Raw genomic sequence first — 19,557 nt, 5'->3', positions numbered from 1 at the left:
CAGGCCTCAGAGAAACTTTCCAGAGAACCATTTCCTGGTGTTGATCTGCTAAGTCTTCTTCCTAAGTGAGAATAGCAGCTGGTGGGGTGGATTCCGACCTAACATTAAAATTAATTAGAAATGTCATCCTCCAGGGAACGTTTTCCCATGAGCAAAGGAAGGGACATTAATATTTCAGAGCACCTCGGGCCTCATGCACAGGACTCTCACCCTCCAAGTTTCACTGGGCTCTGCCAGGCTTTCTCCTCATTCCCCTACCTCCTCCTGGTCAGCTCCATGAAAAATTAATTTCCTCTACAGCCCAAAGAGCTGCCTCAGAATCTCAGCAGAGACATTCTGGGGAATATCAGCCAGGAATGCTGATCCCATCTCAGCCTTGGCATGCTGTGTGACCTTGAGAGAGTGCCTTAGCCTCTCTGGGGCCCCAGCTTTCCCATCTGTAGGGGAGCACTCCTGACTGTCTGGGTGAATACCTGGCAGGTGGACGTGCACAGCTTGCTCCTGAGCAGCTGCTGAATGAACCCCTCACACAGCAATGGGATTGCTGAGGGCACGAGAGGGGCCCAGAACCAGAGTGTATTTATCCAGATTTAAGGAACACTAGACTCCCAGATTTTTTTTGTCCCAGAGAATGAAGCTAGGGAGATTCCTGCCCACTAGGCATTGGCTGTTGGTATAATTGGTGTCCTGAGTGGCTGGAGGCAAAACCAAGTTAGGTACTATCTCAGGCTACATTAATAGAGGTATAGTGTCCAAAATGGGGAGGGGAGAGAGAATGCTACTCCAGACTTGACATTGTGTAAAATCCAAGCCACACCTGGGATTATATGCTTACACTCAGTGAGGCGTTGATGAGTAGATGGCCCGCTTGAGTCAGATCCTGCAAACCACATCCTGGAGGCCTTCAGCCCCGAGGAGAGAAGACTGGCAAGGGAAAAGGCATAAATCCAGGCAGCAGACAACTCAGTGCAGGGCCCCAGACGGCAGAAAGGAACCAGAACTATAGCTAGGGGCCTTCAGGGCGACAGATTTCAACTTGAAAGAAGAGGGAGGCTGGCACCAATGGTGAGAGCTGTCCCACAGTGCAGTGGGGCTGCCCAGTGGGCTGCAAGCCCCCAAATGTCAACCAAGACGAGAGCCTCACATATAGGCTGCTGGGAAGCGTCCTCGCTGAGGTTAGAGGCCATCCTCAGGAGCAGCTTCCAATTCAGAGACTTGCACACGATAATAACCACAGGCCCGGCTGGTGTGGCTCGGTGGTTGAGCATCGACCCATGAGCCAGGAGGTCACAGTTCGATTCCCGATCAGGGCACATTTCTGGGTTGTGGGCTTGATCCCCACTGGGGGGCGTGGAGAAGGCAGACAATCGATGATTCTCTCTCATCATTGATGTTTCAATCTCTCTCTCCCTCTCCCTTCCTCTCTGAAATCAATAAAAATAAATTTATGTTTTAAAAAAGAAACTAACCACAGCTCTCATGTAGGGAGTGCCAGGTTCTGCTCTAAGTGGTTTACATATTGCATCATTATTTACATAAAGAAGTTGTTATAAAGGGCTGGGAACAGTAGCTGGTTCCTAGTGAGGACCACATATGTATCAGCTATTTTTTATATATATATATATTTTAACTCACATAGTCCTTAGAACCACTCTATGAGGTAAGTGCTATTGGTAGCTCCATTATACATATGGGGAAACTGAGGCATGGGGAAGTCCCTTGCCCAAGGTCCCAGAGCCAGGATCCAAACACTGGGATTCTGGCTATAGAATTCATGCCTTTGACCACTTTGCTAGCCTCTCTGAGATGGCCTTTGAGAAGCAGCCCACAGGGGACAGGGCATTAAGCACAGGCTCCTGGGATGTCAAGCTGGATGCATTCTTAAAGTCCAGATGGAGGAGGCAAGGGAGGTGGCACTGACCCCATGCCTGCCGTGAGCACATGGACTCGCTCTGGGTCATCACCTTGGTTCCGCGTGGGAGAGGCTGGGATGAGGTGTCTCCTGGCAGCGGTGGCTTTTTTCCATCCTCAGTCTCCAGCTTCTATGCAAGAGGGCAAAGTTGACCAGGAGGCCAGGCTCTTGGACTCCCAGAGACAGGCCACTAGGCGACTTGGGCAATTCCAGGAAACAGGGCAAAAACAGCAGCCCTAGACCCTGGTTTGGTGCCATCCACTCATTCATTCATTCTTGCTGCCTCTGCCCCAACCTCAGGCAAGGCCCCAGAGTGACCTGGCAGAGCTCATGGTCTCAGATGGACTCATTCCCAGCCCTGGTGATTATTCAAAAATAATTTTGTTGTTCATGGTGGTAACAGACATTGAAGATGAACATTGCTATATCTGCTGAGCACCCACCATGTGCCAAGAGCTGTGCTGGGCAGGGGCCTCTGCTCTGAGGGGCATGTGTTGTGGGGGAGAGTGTGATGGGCTTTGGAGCTGCAAACGCTGGGCTGTTGGTCCACGGTGCAGACAATTTAACTTCTCTCACCTCCAGATTGCTTACCTGTGATGTGGAAGTGATAGCCACATGAAGCTGTGCTGTGAGCTTTCAAGATCCTGTAGGTTGAGCACACAGCACAAGGCCTGGTGCGCTCATTTATTTAATAATGAGTTCCCCTGGGGGCAGGCCTGTTCCAAGCTCCTGGGATCTAGTAGCTAAGGGCAGCCACAGCCCAGCCTCCATGGAACTTGTATTTGAGTTGGGGCATAGACAGCATACAGGCCCTGAGCGTCAGGAAATATGGTGGGGTGCTGGGGCCCGGTGGAAGGGTCCTGGGCTGGGAGCCAAACTGCACCCTGTCTGCTCTGTGTCCCTGGGCAAGTGGCAACCCCTCCCGGGCCTCTGTTTCCCCAGTAGCGTGATAAGGCTGAGTCCCTGTCTCCGGGGGTTCTTCCAGCCTGGCTGTTCTATGACTCTGTGTCCTCTGGGTCTGAGGTGAGCATCTGGTATGAGATGGGGTGGGGTGACTTGGGCAGTGATGAGGAAAAGGGCAGGGACAGCCTCAGCCAGGCATGGTCTCTCTCTCTCTCTCTCTCTCTCTGTCTCCCACATTCCAAACTGAGAAATGGGCTGCGTGTCCATCTACCTCACCTGAGGCTGCTCCATAGGCCAATGAACTGACCGGATTTGGAGCTGAGCTTGAACCTGGGGGAGGATGGGGGGAGGCATACCTTTGGGAAACCATGCGAAGCTTCTCCTAGAACTGTCCTTCTGGGACCAAGAGACCTGGCCTCAAAGTCCTGCATTACTGAGGCTTAGTCTCCTCAGGTGTCGGCTGGGGGAAACCGGCCCCGGCAAGCTCCCAGGGTGTCTGTGAAGAGCAGATGTGGCAACCATGTGGGAGGATGCAGGAAAGGTACTTACACCGTGTACCTACTGTGTGCCGGGCTTTGGTTTGAGTGCTTCGTGCTCATCGCCTCCTCCCAGCTTCATGCCAAGGAGGGGAGCACTACCATCTCATCGCACAGACCAGGGAACCACCTGTGGCCCACATTTGCACACCTTGTAAGGGCCTTGGTTGGAATGTATTTATTTTCTTTTTTAAAGAGAATGAAAGGCCTAGAATGAAAGGCCCTTCTACCTATAATTGCTCCCGAGCTTTTTTTTTTTCTTTATCAATTTTTGGAGAGAGAGGAAGGGAGAAGGAGAGAGAGCGAAACATTGATTGGTGTCCTCCCTCACACACCCGACCGGGGATCGAGCCCACAACCCAGGCATGTGCCCTGACAGGGAATTGAACTGGCAACCTTTCGGTGCATGGGATGATGCCCAATCAACTGAGCCACACTGGCCAGGGCCTGGGTTGGAATTTAGATGAAGCCTGTCTGGTACTGAAGCCTGGGTTCTTTCCACGATACTTTTGGCAGTGAATGAATGAGAGGTGTTGTCCCCATTTTACAGATGGGAAAACTGGAGCTCAGAAATCACACATATAAGAAAAGTGATGTCTAAGCCTCTACCAGAAAGACAGCAGCTGTTTGTATTGTTTCGGTGGCGGCAGGGGAGGCCGGGTCTCAGCAACTGGGAATCATTATGCCTAGAAAGTTCTGGAAAGCTCAGAACCTGTTTCCTACAGGCACCCAAATGGAGCATAAAGCTCCCCATACCTAAGGGATGAATAAGCCCTGAGACATTTGTTAGCGGCCCCAGTTTGGTCATGGCTGCTAGTGACAACCATGACAGTTGACCTTGTTTTGATAGGAAATTGTATTTGGAGTCAAAACAGGCCTAGGGGCGGAATGCCCTACATGGCTGCTTTTTGGAGGCAAAGGCTGGCAGCTAAGACACTGGCTCTGTCTTTTGTAGCTGAGGGAACTTTCATACCATTCTCACCTTTCTGGGCCTCAGTTTCTTCTTCTGTGAAATGGGAGTAATGATACCTACCTGTCACGGCTACTGTGAGGATAAATGAGACGATGTATATGAGGCCCTCAGGTCCCAGTACAGGGTCTGGCACATGATGAGGACTCAGGAAATGGTAGTTGGTGCTTCATTACTGTCACGATTGCTACTATTTCTGTGTCCCCTCCTGCCTTACAGTGCGGAAGCAGGAAATTATAAAAGTGACAGAGCAGCTGATTGAAGCCATAAGCAATGGAGATTTTGAGTCCTACACGTGAGTCGGCTGGGCCCATCCTGCATGACCTGCCTGGATTGTTGTTCGGGGGGCTGATGGCTAACTTTGGGGTCTCGTCTCTGACCCTCAGTCGCTCACTCTGCATGTGCTGTGAATCAGAATGAACTCGAGTTTCTGTTTTGCGTTCAGACTTTATGCTTTTATTAAGCTTTCTGTCCAAAATGCTTCTCTATACCTTAGTCCTGCTCCTCCTGCTCCTCATTCTCGTTCCCCAGGACTCTTTTGCTTCCCTGAGGAAAGAGGGGGTGATCTCCACTGCAGCACGGGCCTCCTCAGGAAATGCGCTGGGAAGGAGGAGAGGGAGGCAGGTCCCTCCTTAGTCTTGCCTTGTGGGCCTGGGTCTTCACCCTGGACCTTCTCAGACCTCTGACCTCAGCTGGGCAGGAGTGGGCAGGAATCCACAGGGTGTGTACCTCCAGTGAGCAAGGGTGAGCAAAGAACCTCAAAACGGAACCTAAAACTCTCTAGGGAATAAGGCAGTGTGCAAAAATAACATGAAAGGAAACAGGTGGTATAAGATGTTCTCTGCACACCTGGGCCAGCCCTCAGAGGGGCAGCTGTGTGCAAAAGCTGAGCTGATGCGCCCCCTGGTGGTCACTCAGACACCCTTCCTGTTCTGGCCCAGAAGCCGGCCCCGAGCCTGTCTTCAGCTGCTCCAGGGAGAGCCAGGATTCCAGGCTGACTCAATCTTTTGGCGAGGATTGTTAAGGCCTGGGCCCGGAGACCCCACATATGCTTTCAGTGGACAGAAACTGCCAGCTAAGGCAGAATAACCCTTGCCTGTTGGGTTCAGTGAGGGGAGAGCAACCTGGCTAGATTTGCTCCTTGGGCAGCCTGTTCTTGGTTTCTCCACTGTGCCCAGGAGCTGAAGTAGGTTTCCCAAAGGCCTGGCAGTCGCTGTGGGAGGGTTTCCACAGCGACGGGCGGCAAAGCCTCAGAACTCTATTGGTTACCTCTGGAGGAACAGGACCTTGGAAGGTGCAGGTGTTAGACTGAGGCCACAGGTACGTGTGTGCATGCACTTGTTCATGCATGCAGGTTTGCGATTGTATGCACAGGGGTGTGTGCACTGGGTGTTGCACAAAAGCATGGAAATGCGCTGTTAAATCGGTTTTGCAGTGGCCCTAGAAAGAGTTCAGTCAGCCATGGGAGAGCCAGAGAATGGCGCCGGGAGGACATAGCCAGGAAAGGGGGGAAAGAGAGGTGGCGCCTGTGGACCCCAAGTCTCTCAGTGCCATTTCTGGGGACTCCCCCACTCTGTGATGTCACTGTCACTTTCTCTGGCATCTGTAGTGTACTCTAAGTTTGGACCCCGTGCCATGCCCTTTGGTGCCTGTGGGGCCCTGAGTCTGGCCCTGTGTGCCCCTGGATAAGTCCCTTCATATCATGAGCCTTGGTTTCTCTACATGTACAATGAGGCTGAAGCAGATGGTCTCCTTCAGAGGCAGGGATGCCCAGAGACCTCCTGGAGAGGGGCTGCCCCAATGGTGCTCAGTCTCCCTGATGTTTACAGCTCAGACTCCCATGTGGTCTGAGCACAGCCCCCGGCCCCTGGTTAATCCACCTGAAGAATCTGAGGTTCTGAGTGGAAAAGCCAGTTGCCTGGGGTCACAGTGACAGAGCAGTCACGGCAGCCAGGAACAGAGCGCCCTGCACTTGCTGGAAAATGCTGGGCCTGACCCCCTCCTCCAGTTGTCTTCAGTCCCCCCCCCCACCCCCCCGCGTTGGGACCTCTGCTTTTCCTGGGGTTCTTTCTGTCCCTGGCTTCACTGTCATTGTCACAGGAGTCCATGTTGTGCCGCAGAGACCTGGGGGTGGGAGAGACCATTACCCGCGCACCCCCGCCCCCCACCTCCCAGCATCAGGGTCTCTCAGAAAACTGAGAACAGGCAGGGAGCATTGCCCTGAAAATACACAGCGAGGGCCTCCCTGGCCACGCCCCGGGTGCCCTCCTCCCAGGCATTGCTTTGTGGAATGCTGTTTTCCTCATCTCATAGTGAGGGCTGCTGTTCAGCAGGACACCTCTGTTTAAAGTAGCAAAACGCACCCTCTCCAGGGACAGACCTGCTTGGTGAGCGCAAGTCACTTTCATGTGAGTGGAAAGGTCCCCTTCCCAGGAACCCAGGACCAAGTAGGAACTCCCCACCCTGTGGATCTGCTGCCTGGGCAGGACAGGGTGCAATTTGGAGAGTAACCTCCAGGCTGGGCTGTGCAGGGCCAGCTCTGCACGCATTCATGGGGCTCTTGCTTGGAGAGGTTAAGCCGCCTGCTGGTAACATGGCAGAGCCAGGACCTAAACCCAGGCTGCCCAGTTCTAAATGGCACCAGCCAGTCAGTGATGCCCCACACAGCACAGTTCGCGAGCCCCTTCCCCATCCATCAGCCTCACTGGCCTTGCGAGGCGGGTGCGATTACTCCAATTTGACAGGCTCGCCCCCTGTGGGTCCGGGCCCCTGGATGAGACGGTGGCTCTGGGAGGCCGCCCCAGCCCCTCTTTCCTCTGACTTCCTCCCCCAGGAAGATGTGTGACCCCGGGATGACAGCCTTCGAACCCGAGGCCCTGGGGAACCTGGTCGAGGGCCTGGACTTCCATCGATTCTATTTTGAAAACCGTGAGCAATCCCTTCTGTCTGGGGTGCCTGTTGTCTGCTCTCGTTCCGTGTCCTGCCGGATGGCACAGCAGGGTGACGGGCAGGGCCCCCGGGGCGGCTCAGGAGCCAGCGAAGAGGAAGATCCCGTGTGGACAGGGGTGGGTACCACCTTGGTTCCCTCTCCTAACCCTGGTCCGCCCGACTGCCAGCTGCCCCTCCTGTGGCTGAGGATGGGGATCTGGGATGAGCATGGCAAGCCCCCCCCCCCAGCCCTCTCCTGCCCGCGACCCTTCCTGTGAGGGCACACATCCAACTGATAGTCATCCTGACACCTGGGACCACCCCAGCTGCCCACCTGGTCACAAGCTGGCTTGTGGGTTGTTATGCAGGTGCCCCCTCTGGGTGGGGAAGCGGAGAGGCTCCCAGCTCACACTGCTGTGCCCTGCCTGTTTGTCTGGGTCTCTGTCCGCATGTCTGTCCTCTCTGGGCCTCTCCCCTGCAGGAGAGACCCGGCAGCTTTGCAACCAGGGGCTGTCGGGGCTGAGGCTGGGCCTGACCCAGGGTGCTTTCTGCCCGCGTCCGTTCTCACCTTGGCCAGGGGTCAGACAGGGATGAACCAAAGCGCATGCAGGCTAGGATCCCGCAGCTCGGGGCTTGGAGGAAGGCCTTGGAGGTGACATGTCCAGGGTCTTCCAAAGGGAAGGCAGGGACCACTGAGGCGTCACCAGGTGATTTCCGGGGCACGTGGGCACCGCTCCAAGCCACATTGGTCCTCACAGTGAGAAAGTTGGTCCCATTCTAAATTCTCCTTCAGTACATCTGGCTCATTCAAGGGGAAAGGCTCAGTTGGGTGCTAGTCTGCCTTGAACGCCCCGTAACACTTTCTAATTTCCCTCTTCATCAAAGAGCGTGGCTCAGATCTCTTGCAGGCAGGAGTGCGGAGCTAGGATTACAGCGCTTCATTTCATTTCCGCTGGACTTATTAAAATTGTGTTCTGTGATACTGGTTGTCACGAATGGCTGAGCTAGAAAGTTTTCTTTTAAAATATCCATTACTAAAGGGAATCGATTTAAGGAAATACTTTAATGAAGTATAGGTGGCAGTTGTAGGTTAAAATAAAGGAGGTATTTAAGTGGCTGTAGTAGGATCTAGTCCAGCTCTTCATCACACAGAAGGGGAAACTGAGGCTCAGAGAGGGGAAGTGACGTGTCCAAAGGAACCCAGAAAGTCGGTGGCAGACCCCAGTCCCGACTCACTGCAGCGCCCTTCCCTTCCCTTCCCTTCCCTTCCCTTCCCTTCTACATGCTGCCCCTCTCCTCTGTGCATCAGCGGCCATCAGCTGGACACTGCTGCCTGCACCCACTCCGACTGAGTCTTACAGGGTACAGGGGCTCAAGAGCACCCCAGAAAGCTGTGAAGAAAAGCTGCATTTTCCGTGATCAGTCAAACTCTGATTCTTTAAGGCTAGCAATGGCAGTTTAATTTTCATGTGAAGAGAGGTGGCTGGACCCCGCCCTCCCCCTCCAATCGGTCCCCATCACCCTAGAGCTCCCTGGCTGGTCACTGAGGCCATCTCTCTACTGGTGTGTCCTCTGGGGGTGCTGGTTCCCCAGTGTGTACTCCAGCCTTCACAGAGCAGAGACCAGGCTGAGCTGACTCTCAGGGCTTGGGGAGCCAAGGGAAAGAACACAGAGAGAAGCTCGTGCTAGCCCTTGGCCTGCGGCATCGCCCCAGCCCCCTAAACTCTAAGCTTGACCATCTGGTCACATCACAGGACCCCTGAGAGCAAGACCCAGAGTATCTGCCTGCTTGTGGCCGAGTCCCACTGTACTCCCTACCTTCTCCTGCTGGAGGCCCCGGCGGCTTTCGCCCATGCTATCCACCACAGCGGATGTTGAAAGCCTCCAGTCTGTTCAAGAGACACCACATCAGGTGTCTGCTTCAGAAAGGCCCCTCAGGACCCCTGCCCTCGTCACCAACAGCAAGGCCCAGTGCCCTCAGCAATGCGAAGCCCTGTCTGCCCCCCTGGGATTGTTCTAGATTGCTCTAATTCAGTCCCACAGAGACACGGACTTCTTTTAGGTTCTACTGCTTTTCTTTCAAAACCTGGCCCAGCTTAGAACAAGTCAGGTTGCTTCTCTGGACCTCAGTTTCCAGATCTGTGCAATGGACGCGTTAAACTAGACCACCTTGACTGCCTTCAGCTCTGGATGCTGTCAAGGATGCTTACGGAAGCTTCCTTGCATTTGGAGGAGGGCCACTGGTGACCTCTGACCTCTGAAGTCACTCCCAAGCCTACAACACAAAAGCTGTACATTCTCTCTACGAGCCCAGAATTGTAAAACTACGTTAGTCTACATACCTAAGACTCAGTGATTTTGAGCCCTTTATCCAAAGCCTGGGTAGCGTGTGATTATAATATTAGGGGTGGATACTATTGGAGGCTTTCTACAGTCACGGGGGCGGGGGCGGGGGGGGGGGAGGCATTTTTCCAGAAATCAGTGACTCACAAACCTGGCTGGGCTTCAGAATCAGAGAGGGTGGGGAAGGGGACAGGGGCTTCTTAATACTACAGATTCTTGAACTGGCATCTCCAAGGGTGGACGTGTGCTTTCTGTGGGGTGTGGGCCTACCTTTGGGCTATACGAAGGGAAAGCTAAGGGTTATTCCCAAGACCCTGTCCAGTTCCTCCCTGGGTCATCATCACCATCTTTCTGTGCTTTTGTTTTGCTGGAAAAAAATTAAGAATTCCTAGAATCAAAATAAATAATAATAATAAATATAATAATAATAATGATAGCTAACATTTTCCATAGAGAAAGATGTTTCAGATCTTTCAAACGATGCATTTGTCAGTCCTATGATTGTAAGAGCTATGCATTTCTCTCTAACTCTGGAAAGCTCCATGACCTCACCCTATGAACCGCAAATACCATCCTTACAACCCCAAGAGTCTAAGGTTCTACAATCTTAATATTCCCCAAGTTTCCTTCATTCTACATGTTGAGAGCAGTGGTGCCCAATGAGGGGCCCACAAGCCATACCTGGACTGCGCACATGGTTTATGTGGCCTGCATGATGTTTTAAACTTGAATTAGATGCCAATAATTAAAAAGGAGACATTTCCACATAAAAATCCAGATTTCCTGATTCTCTTGAAAAGTCAGAAAGTGTGGCACCAGGGGTCCCAGTTACTCACATAGCAACCACTAAGGGAGCTGTGTGCAGGGCGCCCCCTGTGGATGGAATGTGGTCAGCCATTCACCAGTGTCCACCACTGGTTATTGTCTCCCTCACCCAGAGGCAAGGGGTCAGTTGTCATTTAGCATTTTGTACCCAGCTCAGTCCCTCACTTATGTACTTGCCTGGCCTCTGTAGGGATCTGGGTTCGAGACTCTGGTCTCAAATGATGTGATTCTATAATCATCTAAGTTCTCTTTTTCTGTGTCTGAGACACTGTGATTCTAAAATTCCATTTCCCTGTGCTTGAAGACGTCAGGGTGTCTGAAATCCATCATCCCTAAGCGGGGATGTGACCTAGTCACCTAGGAGTTCTGCCTCGACACCCAGGTGGCTGAGCCCTGTCACGGAGATGAGGCAGGCAGAGGGGCTCCCCTGGGAATGTGCTGGGAGTTGGGGGAGTGAAGGACACGAGGCAGAAGTCCCTCAGTTGCTTCTGCTCTGCTCACTCCCGTCCCCGCCCGCAGTGTGGTCCCGGAACAGCAAGCCTGTGCACACCACCATTTTGAACCCCCACATCCATCTGATGGGCGACGAGTCAGCCTGCATCGCCTACATCCGTATCACTCAGTACCTGGACGCCGGCGGCATCCCGCGCACGGCCCAGTCGGAGGAGACCCGCGTCTGGCACCGCCGGGATGGCAAATGGCAGATTGTCCACTTCCACAGATCGGGGGCGCCCTCTGTCCTGCCCCAGTAAGAGCCCCTCCTTCCTGCCTCGCCATTAGGACCATCTAAAGGGAGGCCATGCGATGGGGCGGGTGGACCGCGGGAGAGACCAGGCCTGCAGGTCCCAGGGGAAGAGCTGGGCGGGTCCCTCAGGTGGTAGCTACCTCCATCTGAGGAGGCAGGCCAGGGCGGGCGCCGGAGGAGAATGGGGCACCTTGGATGCACCTGCATGACCCACGGCATTGTTGTGTCTTACAGTTGAAGGGCCAGGCGGGGGCGCTGTACTGCAGATATCTGCTCGTCGTTCGTCCGTCCGTGGAATGTTGCTGCTGGTTCTCCCACCTTGGATTTTGCTGGAATCCCCCCACTCACATCATCCCACCACCACCACCACCGTCACTTTCATACCTGCATCAAGAAAACCGACTCACAAAGCCATCGCGTCTTCAGAGCAAACGGCCACATCTCCCTGCCGCCTGTCCCCAGCCAGGGCGGAGCTTCCTCAGGCCAGGGCGCCTTGGGTGCTGGCCCTGAGGACACCCCCCGCCACCCCCTTCCCCCCTCCCGGCTGCCATTGGCCTGACTTGCCTTGGCTGCAGAGTGCCCAGCTGTGTGTTCACCCAGGGGCTGGGGAATCAGGAGATCCCTGATCTCTCCTCTTCCAGGATTCCTCTGGGAAAGGCAGATGAACCCGCCACCCCTGCCCCCTCCTCCCCTGTGGGAGAGAGTGAGAGAGGAGCCGATGGCAGGAGCCTCCGCCGCAGACTGCCTCCCTAACTCGTCTCCCGTCCCGTCCCGGCCTCCAGGCCCCCGCCTGACACTTCTCCCTCAGTGTGGGGAGCGCGATCCTCTCAGGGTGCCTCCACTCTCTCCTTCTTCCTTCTCTGATGTTTACCTCCATCGCTCACCACCCATTCCACCCTCCATCGGGCCCGGGGGATTCCAGCCCCATCATAGCTGAGGGAGAAAACCTGATTGCTTCTTGGGGGCAAAAGAAAGCAACATCTAGGTTATCACTTCTACTTGGACCGCATGCCTTTTTATAGCCAAACTCCCATGTGTTTCGTAAATGAATCTCACGTTCACTGATATTTATGTAATAACTAGACCTCTCCATTATTGTAAGAGGGTTGGGTTGGGAAGGGAGGTGGGAAGAGGACAGAGGGGTAGCTTTTTTCCTGTTCGTTTATTTATTTATTTTTCAATGTCACCTCTGAGATGGACTTTGTCACCAGTGGTTCCCCAGCCGCAGCGAGGAGGACCTCACCGAAATTTTGGTCCCAAGGTTCTTTTCAGGATGGAATCAGATGTCAGAGCTGATAACACACAGTGAATGGGGCCAAGAGCCTGGGGGAGGTTTTCAGAATGGAAATAGCTGGATTTTTCTTTGCTTGCCTCCCAAACGGGAGTCCTCACGACCACGATTCCCAAGCTTTCATCCCAGCTCATCTGTGTGCCACCCCCAGCGTCCTCACCCGTCTCTGGCGGAGGACCCTGAGAACGTGTCTTCATCACCCACCCCCTCGGTGTCTGCTGGCCCACGCAGGGCACCGAACGTCTACTCTCCACGCCTCGTCCTGCAGCCGCGGGTTCGCATCGCTGCCTCTTCTTTTCTTTTCCTTGCTCTTGCCCTCTTCCCTGGGACTGACTCTGATGTGGAAGGCCTTGGCACACCCCTAGGATCTACTGTCTGCACTATTTTCTTTGCATGACTTTATATGCAGTAAGTATGTTGAAAAAAAAAACAGAAAAGAAGAAAAAATCACAGCAAAACCAATCTACATGTTTTGGACAAAAAAAAAAAAATAGAGGTTGTATTCTCAGTGTCCGACTCGGAAATATGTTGCTGCCTCTCTGTGCTTCTGGCCTCTGTGTGGCCGTGTTTTGCCAGCATGAGATGCTGTCCCCTCTGGAGGGTTTAGGGGAGGAAGAGCCGCATCCCCAAGGCTTGGAGGAGGCACTGATTCCCCCAGGCCTCCCGGGAGTCCTGGGTGGTGGGTGGAGCAGGACTGATGGGGATATTTGATCCAGACCTTTCTGCGTTTTCCCCAATGGTGGGCTCTTCTCTCAGTTGCCGACGCCCTGGGGACAGGTGAGGCAGGCAGGCTGGGGCCACAGGCCAGTCAAGAGGCTGCCCAGGCCTCCTGGCCTCCAAACTGGTCGATCGCCAGCCTCTGTTCTTGGTAGAGACCCTGCTGCCGAGGCCCAGGGGCGGGCACTGGCTTGCCCCAGGCCCAGAGGGTTTCCCTGTAAGGCCCGCTGATCCCAGCATCCCAGCAGCAAAGAGGCCTGCCTCCCTGTGAGCTGCCAGCTCCCACAGCCATGCCCAAGCCAAGGTGTGGCCTTCCCCGGGGGTGCTGCAGCCATCAAGGCCAAGTCTGGTCCCTTCCTCAGGCTTGGTTTCCCCATCAGTGATAGGGTTAAGTATTCCTGCCCGGCCTGTGTTGCAGGGCTGATGGGAGAATCAAATGGGGTGGCCAGTCCCCTCCCCCGCCTGCCCGCTCATTCTCCTCGTTCGTGCCTGTCAACTGGGGCAAGAGCTGTGGTTTGGGGGTCATTGGGATTCCATTCCCAGCTCTGGCCAGACTTGCTGGGTGACCCCGGGCAAACCCTTTCCCGCTCTGGTCCTCACTTTCCCACCAGAGGAAACTGAGCTGGAGGACGCCGAGGTCGTGCCTCCCATTTGCTGACACATTTCCTGCCCACCATGTCCTTCCTGCCCACCAAGTATCAGGGAAGTGGAGGCAGGTCCCTACCCCAGGCTGAGATGGCCCCAGTGTGAAGGCCTCGCCTGCGGGTGGGCGGGCAGCCAGCCGGTGTGGACTGCAGGGCACCGGCACTGGCACCCGTGTGATCCTGAGGCAGCAGGCAGGGGAGACGGACGGACCACGCAGCCCAGAGCCCATGCCCCTCCCTCCCCAAACACAGTCAACTCTGTGCTCCTTCCAAACATCCTATAGAAGCAAAAAATCCAGACCTAAGACAAGGCCTAGGTCCCAGCATGCAAACACGTTTACAGGAAAGCATTCTCCCGGGTTGGTGCCCACGTGGCGCTAACCCCGACCATGGCCTCCCGTCGCCCTTCACGGGAAGACCCTCTGGGGGGATGTGTTTGCCAGGCTCCCCATGCTGGTTTCTTTGTTACTATTTGTTTGGGGTTTTGTTTCAGTTCTTTCTTTTTTCTTTTCTGTTTTTAAAAAATATGTGGCTGTGAACTTGAATGACCACTGCTCAAACTTTCTGCTATTGGGGGGGAGGGGGGAAAGGAGGGGCGTCTGTTTTATTCTTGGTGTTTTCAGTGCAATAAATAGCTACAAACTTCTGTGCAGGCTGTCTCCCTGTCTGAGTCAAGCACACGCCGGCAGGTTGTTTCCGGTTCTGGATCTTCCTAGATGCAAAATGAAAACCCAGGCCTTCATTGTGATTGGACCAACTTGGTCACATACTCAAGGCTGAGCCAATCACTGTGACATTATGCCTGGACCACCTGCCACACCCTTAGAGACAGGGATGGGGCTCTCAGGCACCTGGGGGCCCTTAACAAAAGCAAAGGGGTTGCTCTAAGGAGCCAACAGCGAAGTCTCCCTCGGGGGCCTGGGGCGAGGCTCTTCTCCTCCAGGCCTGGGTTCCTTGTTTCCTTGTATAATGAGGAGATTGTTCCAGAAGTTCCTCCCCACCCATTCTGTTCCCTCAGCCCAACTTCACACACAAGCCCCAGGCCTCAGAGCCCCTGGAGACTGAATTGGACAAGGGTCTTTTTACCCACAAACTATCTGTGGACAGAGTGCATGGGGACAGGGGCCTTGGGGCTGGACAGAGGGAAGGCGTGAGAGGTTCCACTGGCCCATTTGAAGCCACATTTGAGGCCAGTTCGGTTTCTTGAGTCCAAGATGCCCAGACTGAGCCAGGGGGTAATGCAGAGGCTTTGGTGACCCACCATCCTGGTTTGCAGGCAGGGATTTTCAGTGCTAAGCCTGGGACAGTCTTGGGCAAACCAGATGGGTTAGGTGTAGATTCCACAGGACCAGGGAATGCGCCTTCTGGAGCCCACAGTCCCCTCTTGATCATGCTCCTGGTGTCCCGGGGTTCCAGAATGTTTGCACCAGCCACTTTCTGGGTCTATCCTCACTGCTGCTATGTGGGGTGGCCAGGGGGCGTGTCATGGGCATGTGCCCCTAGCACACACGTGAGGACCTTCTCAGTGAGAGCAGAGGCCAAGGCTGATTGCAGAGGGGCCTGGAGGCTTCCACTGACACTTTGGCTCTGGAGCCTGCAAATCTTAGTGCCAGGCTGCCAGCTCTGCCTTCATGAGCCCTGGATCTGCCGCCTGGGCAGAAGGCAGGGCTTGAGGCTGGGGCTGCCATTGCAGACACTTGCCAGCAGGTGGAAGCACAGGAGCAGGTTACAGGATGTCCTGGGCCCCGTGGGGCTACTGTGCTCTGGGCGCTCCCAGTTGACCTTTAACTCTCCGACAGTGCCAGCTCCACTTAAAACTCTATTATTAGCTAATGGAGCATGACCTTTTATAGTTCACAGGCCTCTCACCACACCTCCTGTCCCAGCCACAACAGCCCTGTTCTGAAGATGAAGACAATGAGACTCAGAGGCAAAGGCTTCTCGCAAGACAGTCAGGGCTCCAAGGCTGGGTTCCGCTTCCTCCAGGATCTCCCTGCCCTGGCCCGTTTCCTGGGCTCATCTCCGGGCAGCCAGCACATAGTGACGGGGGTTCTCAGGAACTCATTTGTCCCTTCCAGCTATTGCCTCATGTCTCAGTTGTCTACACCCGCCGTCTCCACCTCCTCACTGCCCCTGTGCTCCAAAACCCACTGCGGATGGCTGGTTACCCCGCGTTCTCCTGCTCCGCCCAACACCTCCTCGCCCTCAGGACACAGCTCTGGTATCTCCTTGGGGAAGTCCCCCTCTCTCCCAGCACACACCAGGGTAGGTCCTTCTATGGCTTCCATGGCTCCTCTTCCACCTCACACAGCCCTCTGTATTTTTGTTTGTTTGTTTTTTATATTTTATTGGCTTTTTACAGAGAGGAAGGGAGAGGGATAGAGAGCCCAAAACATCGATGAGAGAGAAACATCGATCAGCTGCCTCCTCACACCTCCCACTGGGGATGTGCCCGCAGCCAAGGTACATGCCCTTGACCGGAATCGAGCCTGGGACCCTTCAGTCCGCAGGCCGACGCTCTAGCCACTGAGCCAAACCAGTTAGGGCCCAGCCCTCTGGTTTGAAGTCACCTTAGCAAGCATCTGCAAACCTATGCACTCCTTGAAGTCTCGACAGCGTCTCATCCAGGCGCAGGCCACATGCAGCAGGGGCCGTCACTCTTACACGGAGGAGACCCCTGGCAGAGCTCTGCTGCTGGAATGAAGGAGCACTGGCTGCTGTGGGGCTTGAGCGTTACACCCACCTCTGCAACAACATCTGCGCACCCTCCCTCCTTTCTGTGAGCTCTCACCCTCTGCTGGGCATGACTTTTCTCTTCACCCCATGAATGAGGAGCCTGTGGTGCAGACGGTGAAGGAATCACCCCAAGATGGCCCCACATGTGAGGGAGGGAAGTGAGATTCTGACTCTTGGCCACTCTAAGTTCCGGGCTGCAGCCAACTGGGCCCCTGTCCCAGAAATCCCTGACCCCACCCCAGTAAGCATGAGCCATGCAGAGCCCAGAACTCAGGGCAGGTAGGGTCGGGGGCTGGACCTGGAGGTGCAAAATGTGTGGAAGCCGGAAGCAGCAGGAAGCGCGTGGCAGCAGCTGGGGGTCCTGGGGGGCTTGGTGCAGGTGCTGGATAGGTTGGCATGTGGGGGAGAGTGGAGGCAGAGGCTGAGGGGTCAGGGAGAAGGGGCTGGGGAGGAGGCTGAGGAAGGCCAGAAGTGTGCCCAACCTACTGGGCTGAGGGCATGCCTTTCCAGGGCACGGGTGGGTCCCCAGCAATGGAGACGGCCTTCCCCACCCTGAGGCCCTAGTAAATCTTTTAGGAAACACCCCCAGCGGGTTCTGGCAGTGTTTGCACAGGGCAAGGCCGAGCAGGCCCAGTCCTGTGGGAATGGCCTCCTCTCCTGTCCCTCCCCGGGCCAAGCCCCACCCTTCCTTCTCCACCTGGGCCTGCCAAGGTCTCAGAGGCCACTTCCCCCTGGGCAGCCTGGCCCGCCATCCCTTCCTGGGCCCTGCGCCACAGCTGGGGGTGGATAGAGCTGTCTAGAGGTAGACTATTCCTTCCCCTTAAGGAAAGGGGGGAATTATCACCAACCCCCGCCCCCCACCGTGTGCCCTTGGGTGAGTTACTTTCCCCCTCTGGATCTCAGTTTCCTCATTATTACTACAATGGGGTTGAACCTGTGTCCCCAAATACGGGAACTGGGCTGGCTGCCACAGAGTCGTCCCAGGAGTTTGCTAAAAATACAGATGTTGTAGGCCCTACCCTTAGAGAGTAGGCTATGTGACGGCTGGGCAGGGCTCCAGGCAGCTGTAGTTTTAGTAAGCACCCTGTTTGGGAATTCTAAGCACCCCCTTCCCCAGTTCCCACAGTCACACTGGAGCTGGAAGATCGAGTTATCGGCAAGCCCCACCCCAGCCTTCCCGCTTCCCCATGGCGCTCTCCTGACTCAGCTGGGTCAATATTGACCATAGGCCCCTCCCCTGCCTCTGACTCCGGAGCCACCCCAAAGCCCCATAGCTGAGACCCTGACCTCAGGTCAGCAGAGTCAAGGTCAAAGTAACGCTTGGGGCCCAGAGGGTTTTATTGCTGTCCCACTCCCATCTCCTCCTGGTTTGGCAGGGCGTCCAGGCTCCCTGGAGAAACCACGGGGCCCCTAACCATTAACTCCATCTGGCAAGAGAGGCCAAGCCCCGAGTCCAGCTTCAGAGAAGGGGCTCTGCTCCCCCTGCCGTCCTCCATGCTGGGCTCTAGCAGAGGCTGAATTGGGCAGGCGGCTCCCTCTGTCCACGGCTCTTCCCCCAGGCACCTCTATGGGGCACACTGTTTCTGTCCATTCATTACAGATGGACACACTGAGGCCCTGCTTCCTTGTCATGGAACCGAAAGGTGCCGGCAAGCCCTGGGCCTCTATCTTGGCTGTTTCTGGCTCAACCTCCTTCTGCTGGGTTGGCTGGAGGCAGGAGGTGGGCCTGTTTCTTACTTTTTTCTTCTTCTTCTTTCTTGTTGTTAATCCTCACCCAAAGATATATATTTTTTCCCATTGATTTTTAGAGAAAGTGGAAGGGAGGGGAAGAGACAGAGAGAGAGAGAAACATTGATGTGAGAGAGATACATCGACTGGCTGCCTCCCACATGCACCCCGATAGGAGCCGGGGATCGAGCCTGCAACGGAGTTATGTGCCCTCAGCCGGAATGGAACCCTCGACCCTTCAGTCCGAGGGTTGCCACTCTAACCACTGAGCAAAATGGGCTGGGACAGTTTCCTTATCTAAACAAGGGCCAGCAGGCTCATGAGAAACCCACCCGGAGGGTTTCTATATGCCGTGTTTTTCTCTCAGCACTCTGATCAGTTTTTGAGCATTGCATCCCAGACAGGCGATGTCCAAGTTGACCTCGGCACCTACCTGCTACAACTCTCGAAGAGATGCAGCTCAGAGATGCTGTGGGCTTTACAGGAAAAGGCATCCTTTCCCCCAAATAAAAGTAATCTTGGAGGGGGTGTTGGGAGGAGGCCTTCGAGTGGCCAGTGGGGCAGGCTGCTGCTCTGTCCTGGGGGGGAAGGTCAGGCGGAGATGAGCAAGGGGGTGCTGGAGGGAGGGAGGGAGGGCGGCCATGGACGCCCTCCCAGGGCAGGGCCAGCGTCAGCGAGGCCTCAGCCCCAGAGGGAGTGGCCTGAGCTCAAGGAGCCAAACTTTCCATGAGCCACCAGCAAAAAATGAGTCTGGAGAAGAGCGTCCACCGCAGACCTGAAGGCTCAGCAACCCAGGGTCACGTGGAATTCGGAGGGACTGGGAACATCTTAACTCTTTGCTGGCAGTCAGAGCCACCAGCAAGCTGCTTGCAGCGTGACGGGGCTGTGTGCGAAGCTGTGAACTGGCATTGTGGGTCCCCAAGGACACACAGGCAGGGAGGGGCAGAGCCGGGAATGAACCGGGGTCTGTGTGGCTGAGCAGCCTGCGCTCCCTGCCCCCAAGCCCTGTGGGGTCCAAGGAGCGTGATAAGAGCCTTAACTGCCTGGAAATAAAATGGGTCGTCTCAGAAGGTGGTGAGTTCCAGCGCCCTGTGCAGGCTGGCTGGGCTGTCAGGGCTCACCAGAGGGAGGACTGAGCCAGCCCACTCCCCCTGCCCCCAGCCCAAGACTCTAGGAGTCCATGCTCACAACTGGTGGGAATGGAGGGTATATGGACTCAAGACCTACAAGAACGGCAGGATTCCCATGGGTGGATGGGGAAGACCCTGGGTCAGGAGCC

The 19,557-nt window shown here is 55.2% G+C and overlaps 1 protein-coding gene across 4 annotated transcripts in view; it reads left to right on the top strand.

Annotated features, from left to right (window-relative positions):
• Nucleotides 1-14,460, top strand: part of CAMK2A (calcium/calmodulin dependent protein kinase II alpha) — a 60,765-nt gene extending 46,305 nt beyond the window's left edge. For 2 of the 4 annotated variants that reach the window (XM_059698899.1, XM_059698898.1), the window contains 4 exons: nucleotides 4,541-4,616; nucleotides 7,155-7,249; nucleotides 10,937-11,165; nucleotides 11,397-14,460. In XM_059698899.1, coding sequence (XP_059554882.1) covers nucleotides 4,541-4,616; nucleotides 7,155-7,249; nucleotides 10,937-11,165; nucleotides 11,397-11,400 — 404 coding nt within the window. In that variant the 3' untranslated portion in view covers nucleotides 11,401-14,460. The remainder of the gene's footprint in view (nucleotides 1-4,540; nucleotides 4,617-7,154; nucleotides 7,250-10,936; nucleotides 11,166-11,396) is intronic. The other 2 variants (XM_059698901.1, XM_059698900.1) reach the window with 1 other exon arrangement.
• Nucleotides 14,461-19,557: the final 5,097 nt, after the last annotated feature.

The sequence above is a fragment of the Myotis daubentonii genome, chromosome 5 (assembly GCF_963259705.1).
Source record: "Myotis daubentonii chromosome 5, mMyoDau2.1, whole genome shotgun sequence".
NCBI lineage: Eukaryota > Metazoa > Chordata > Mammalia > Chiroptera > Vespertilionidae > Myotis > Myotis daubentonii.
Note: the sequence above shows the minus strand (reverse complement) of the source record. Positions and strands in the feature narration are given on the sequence as shown.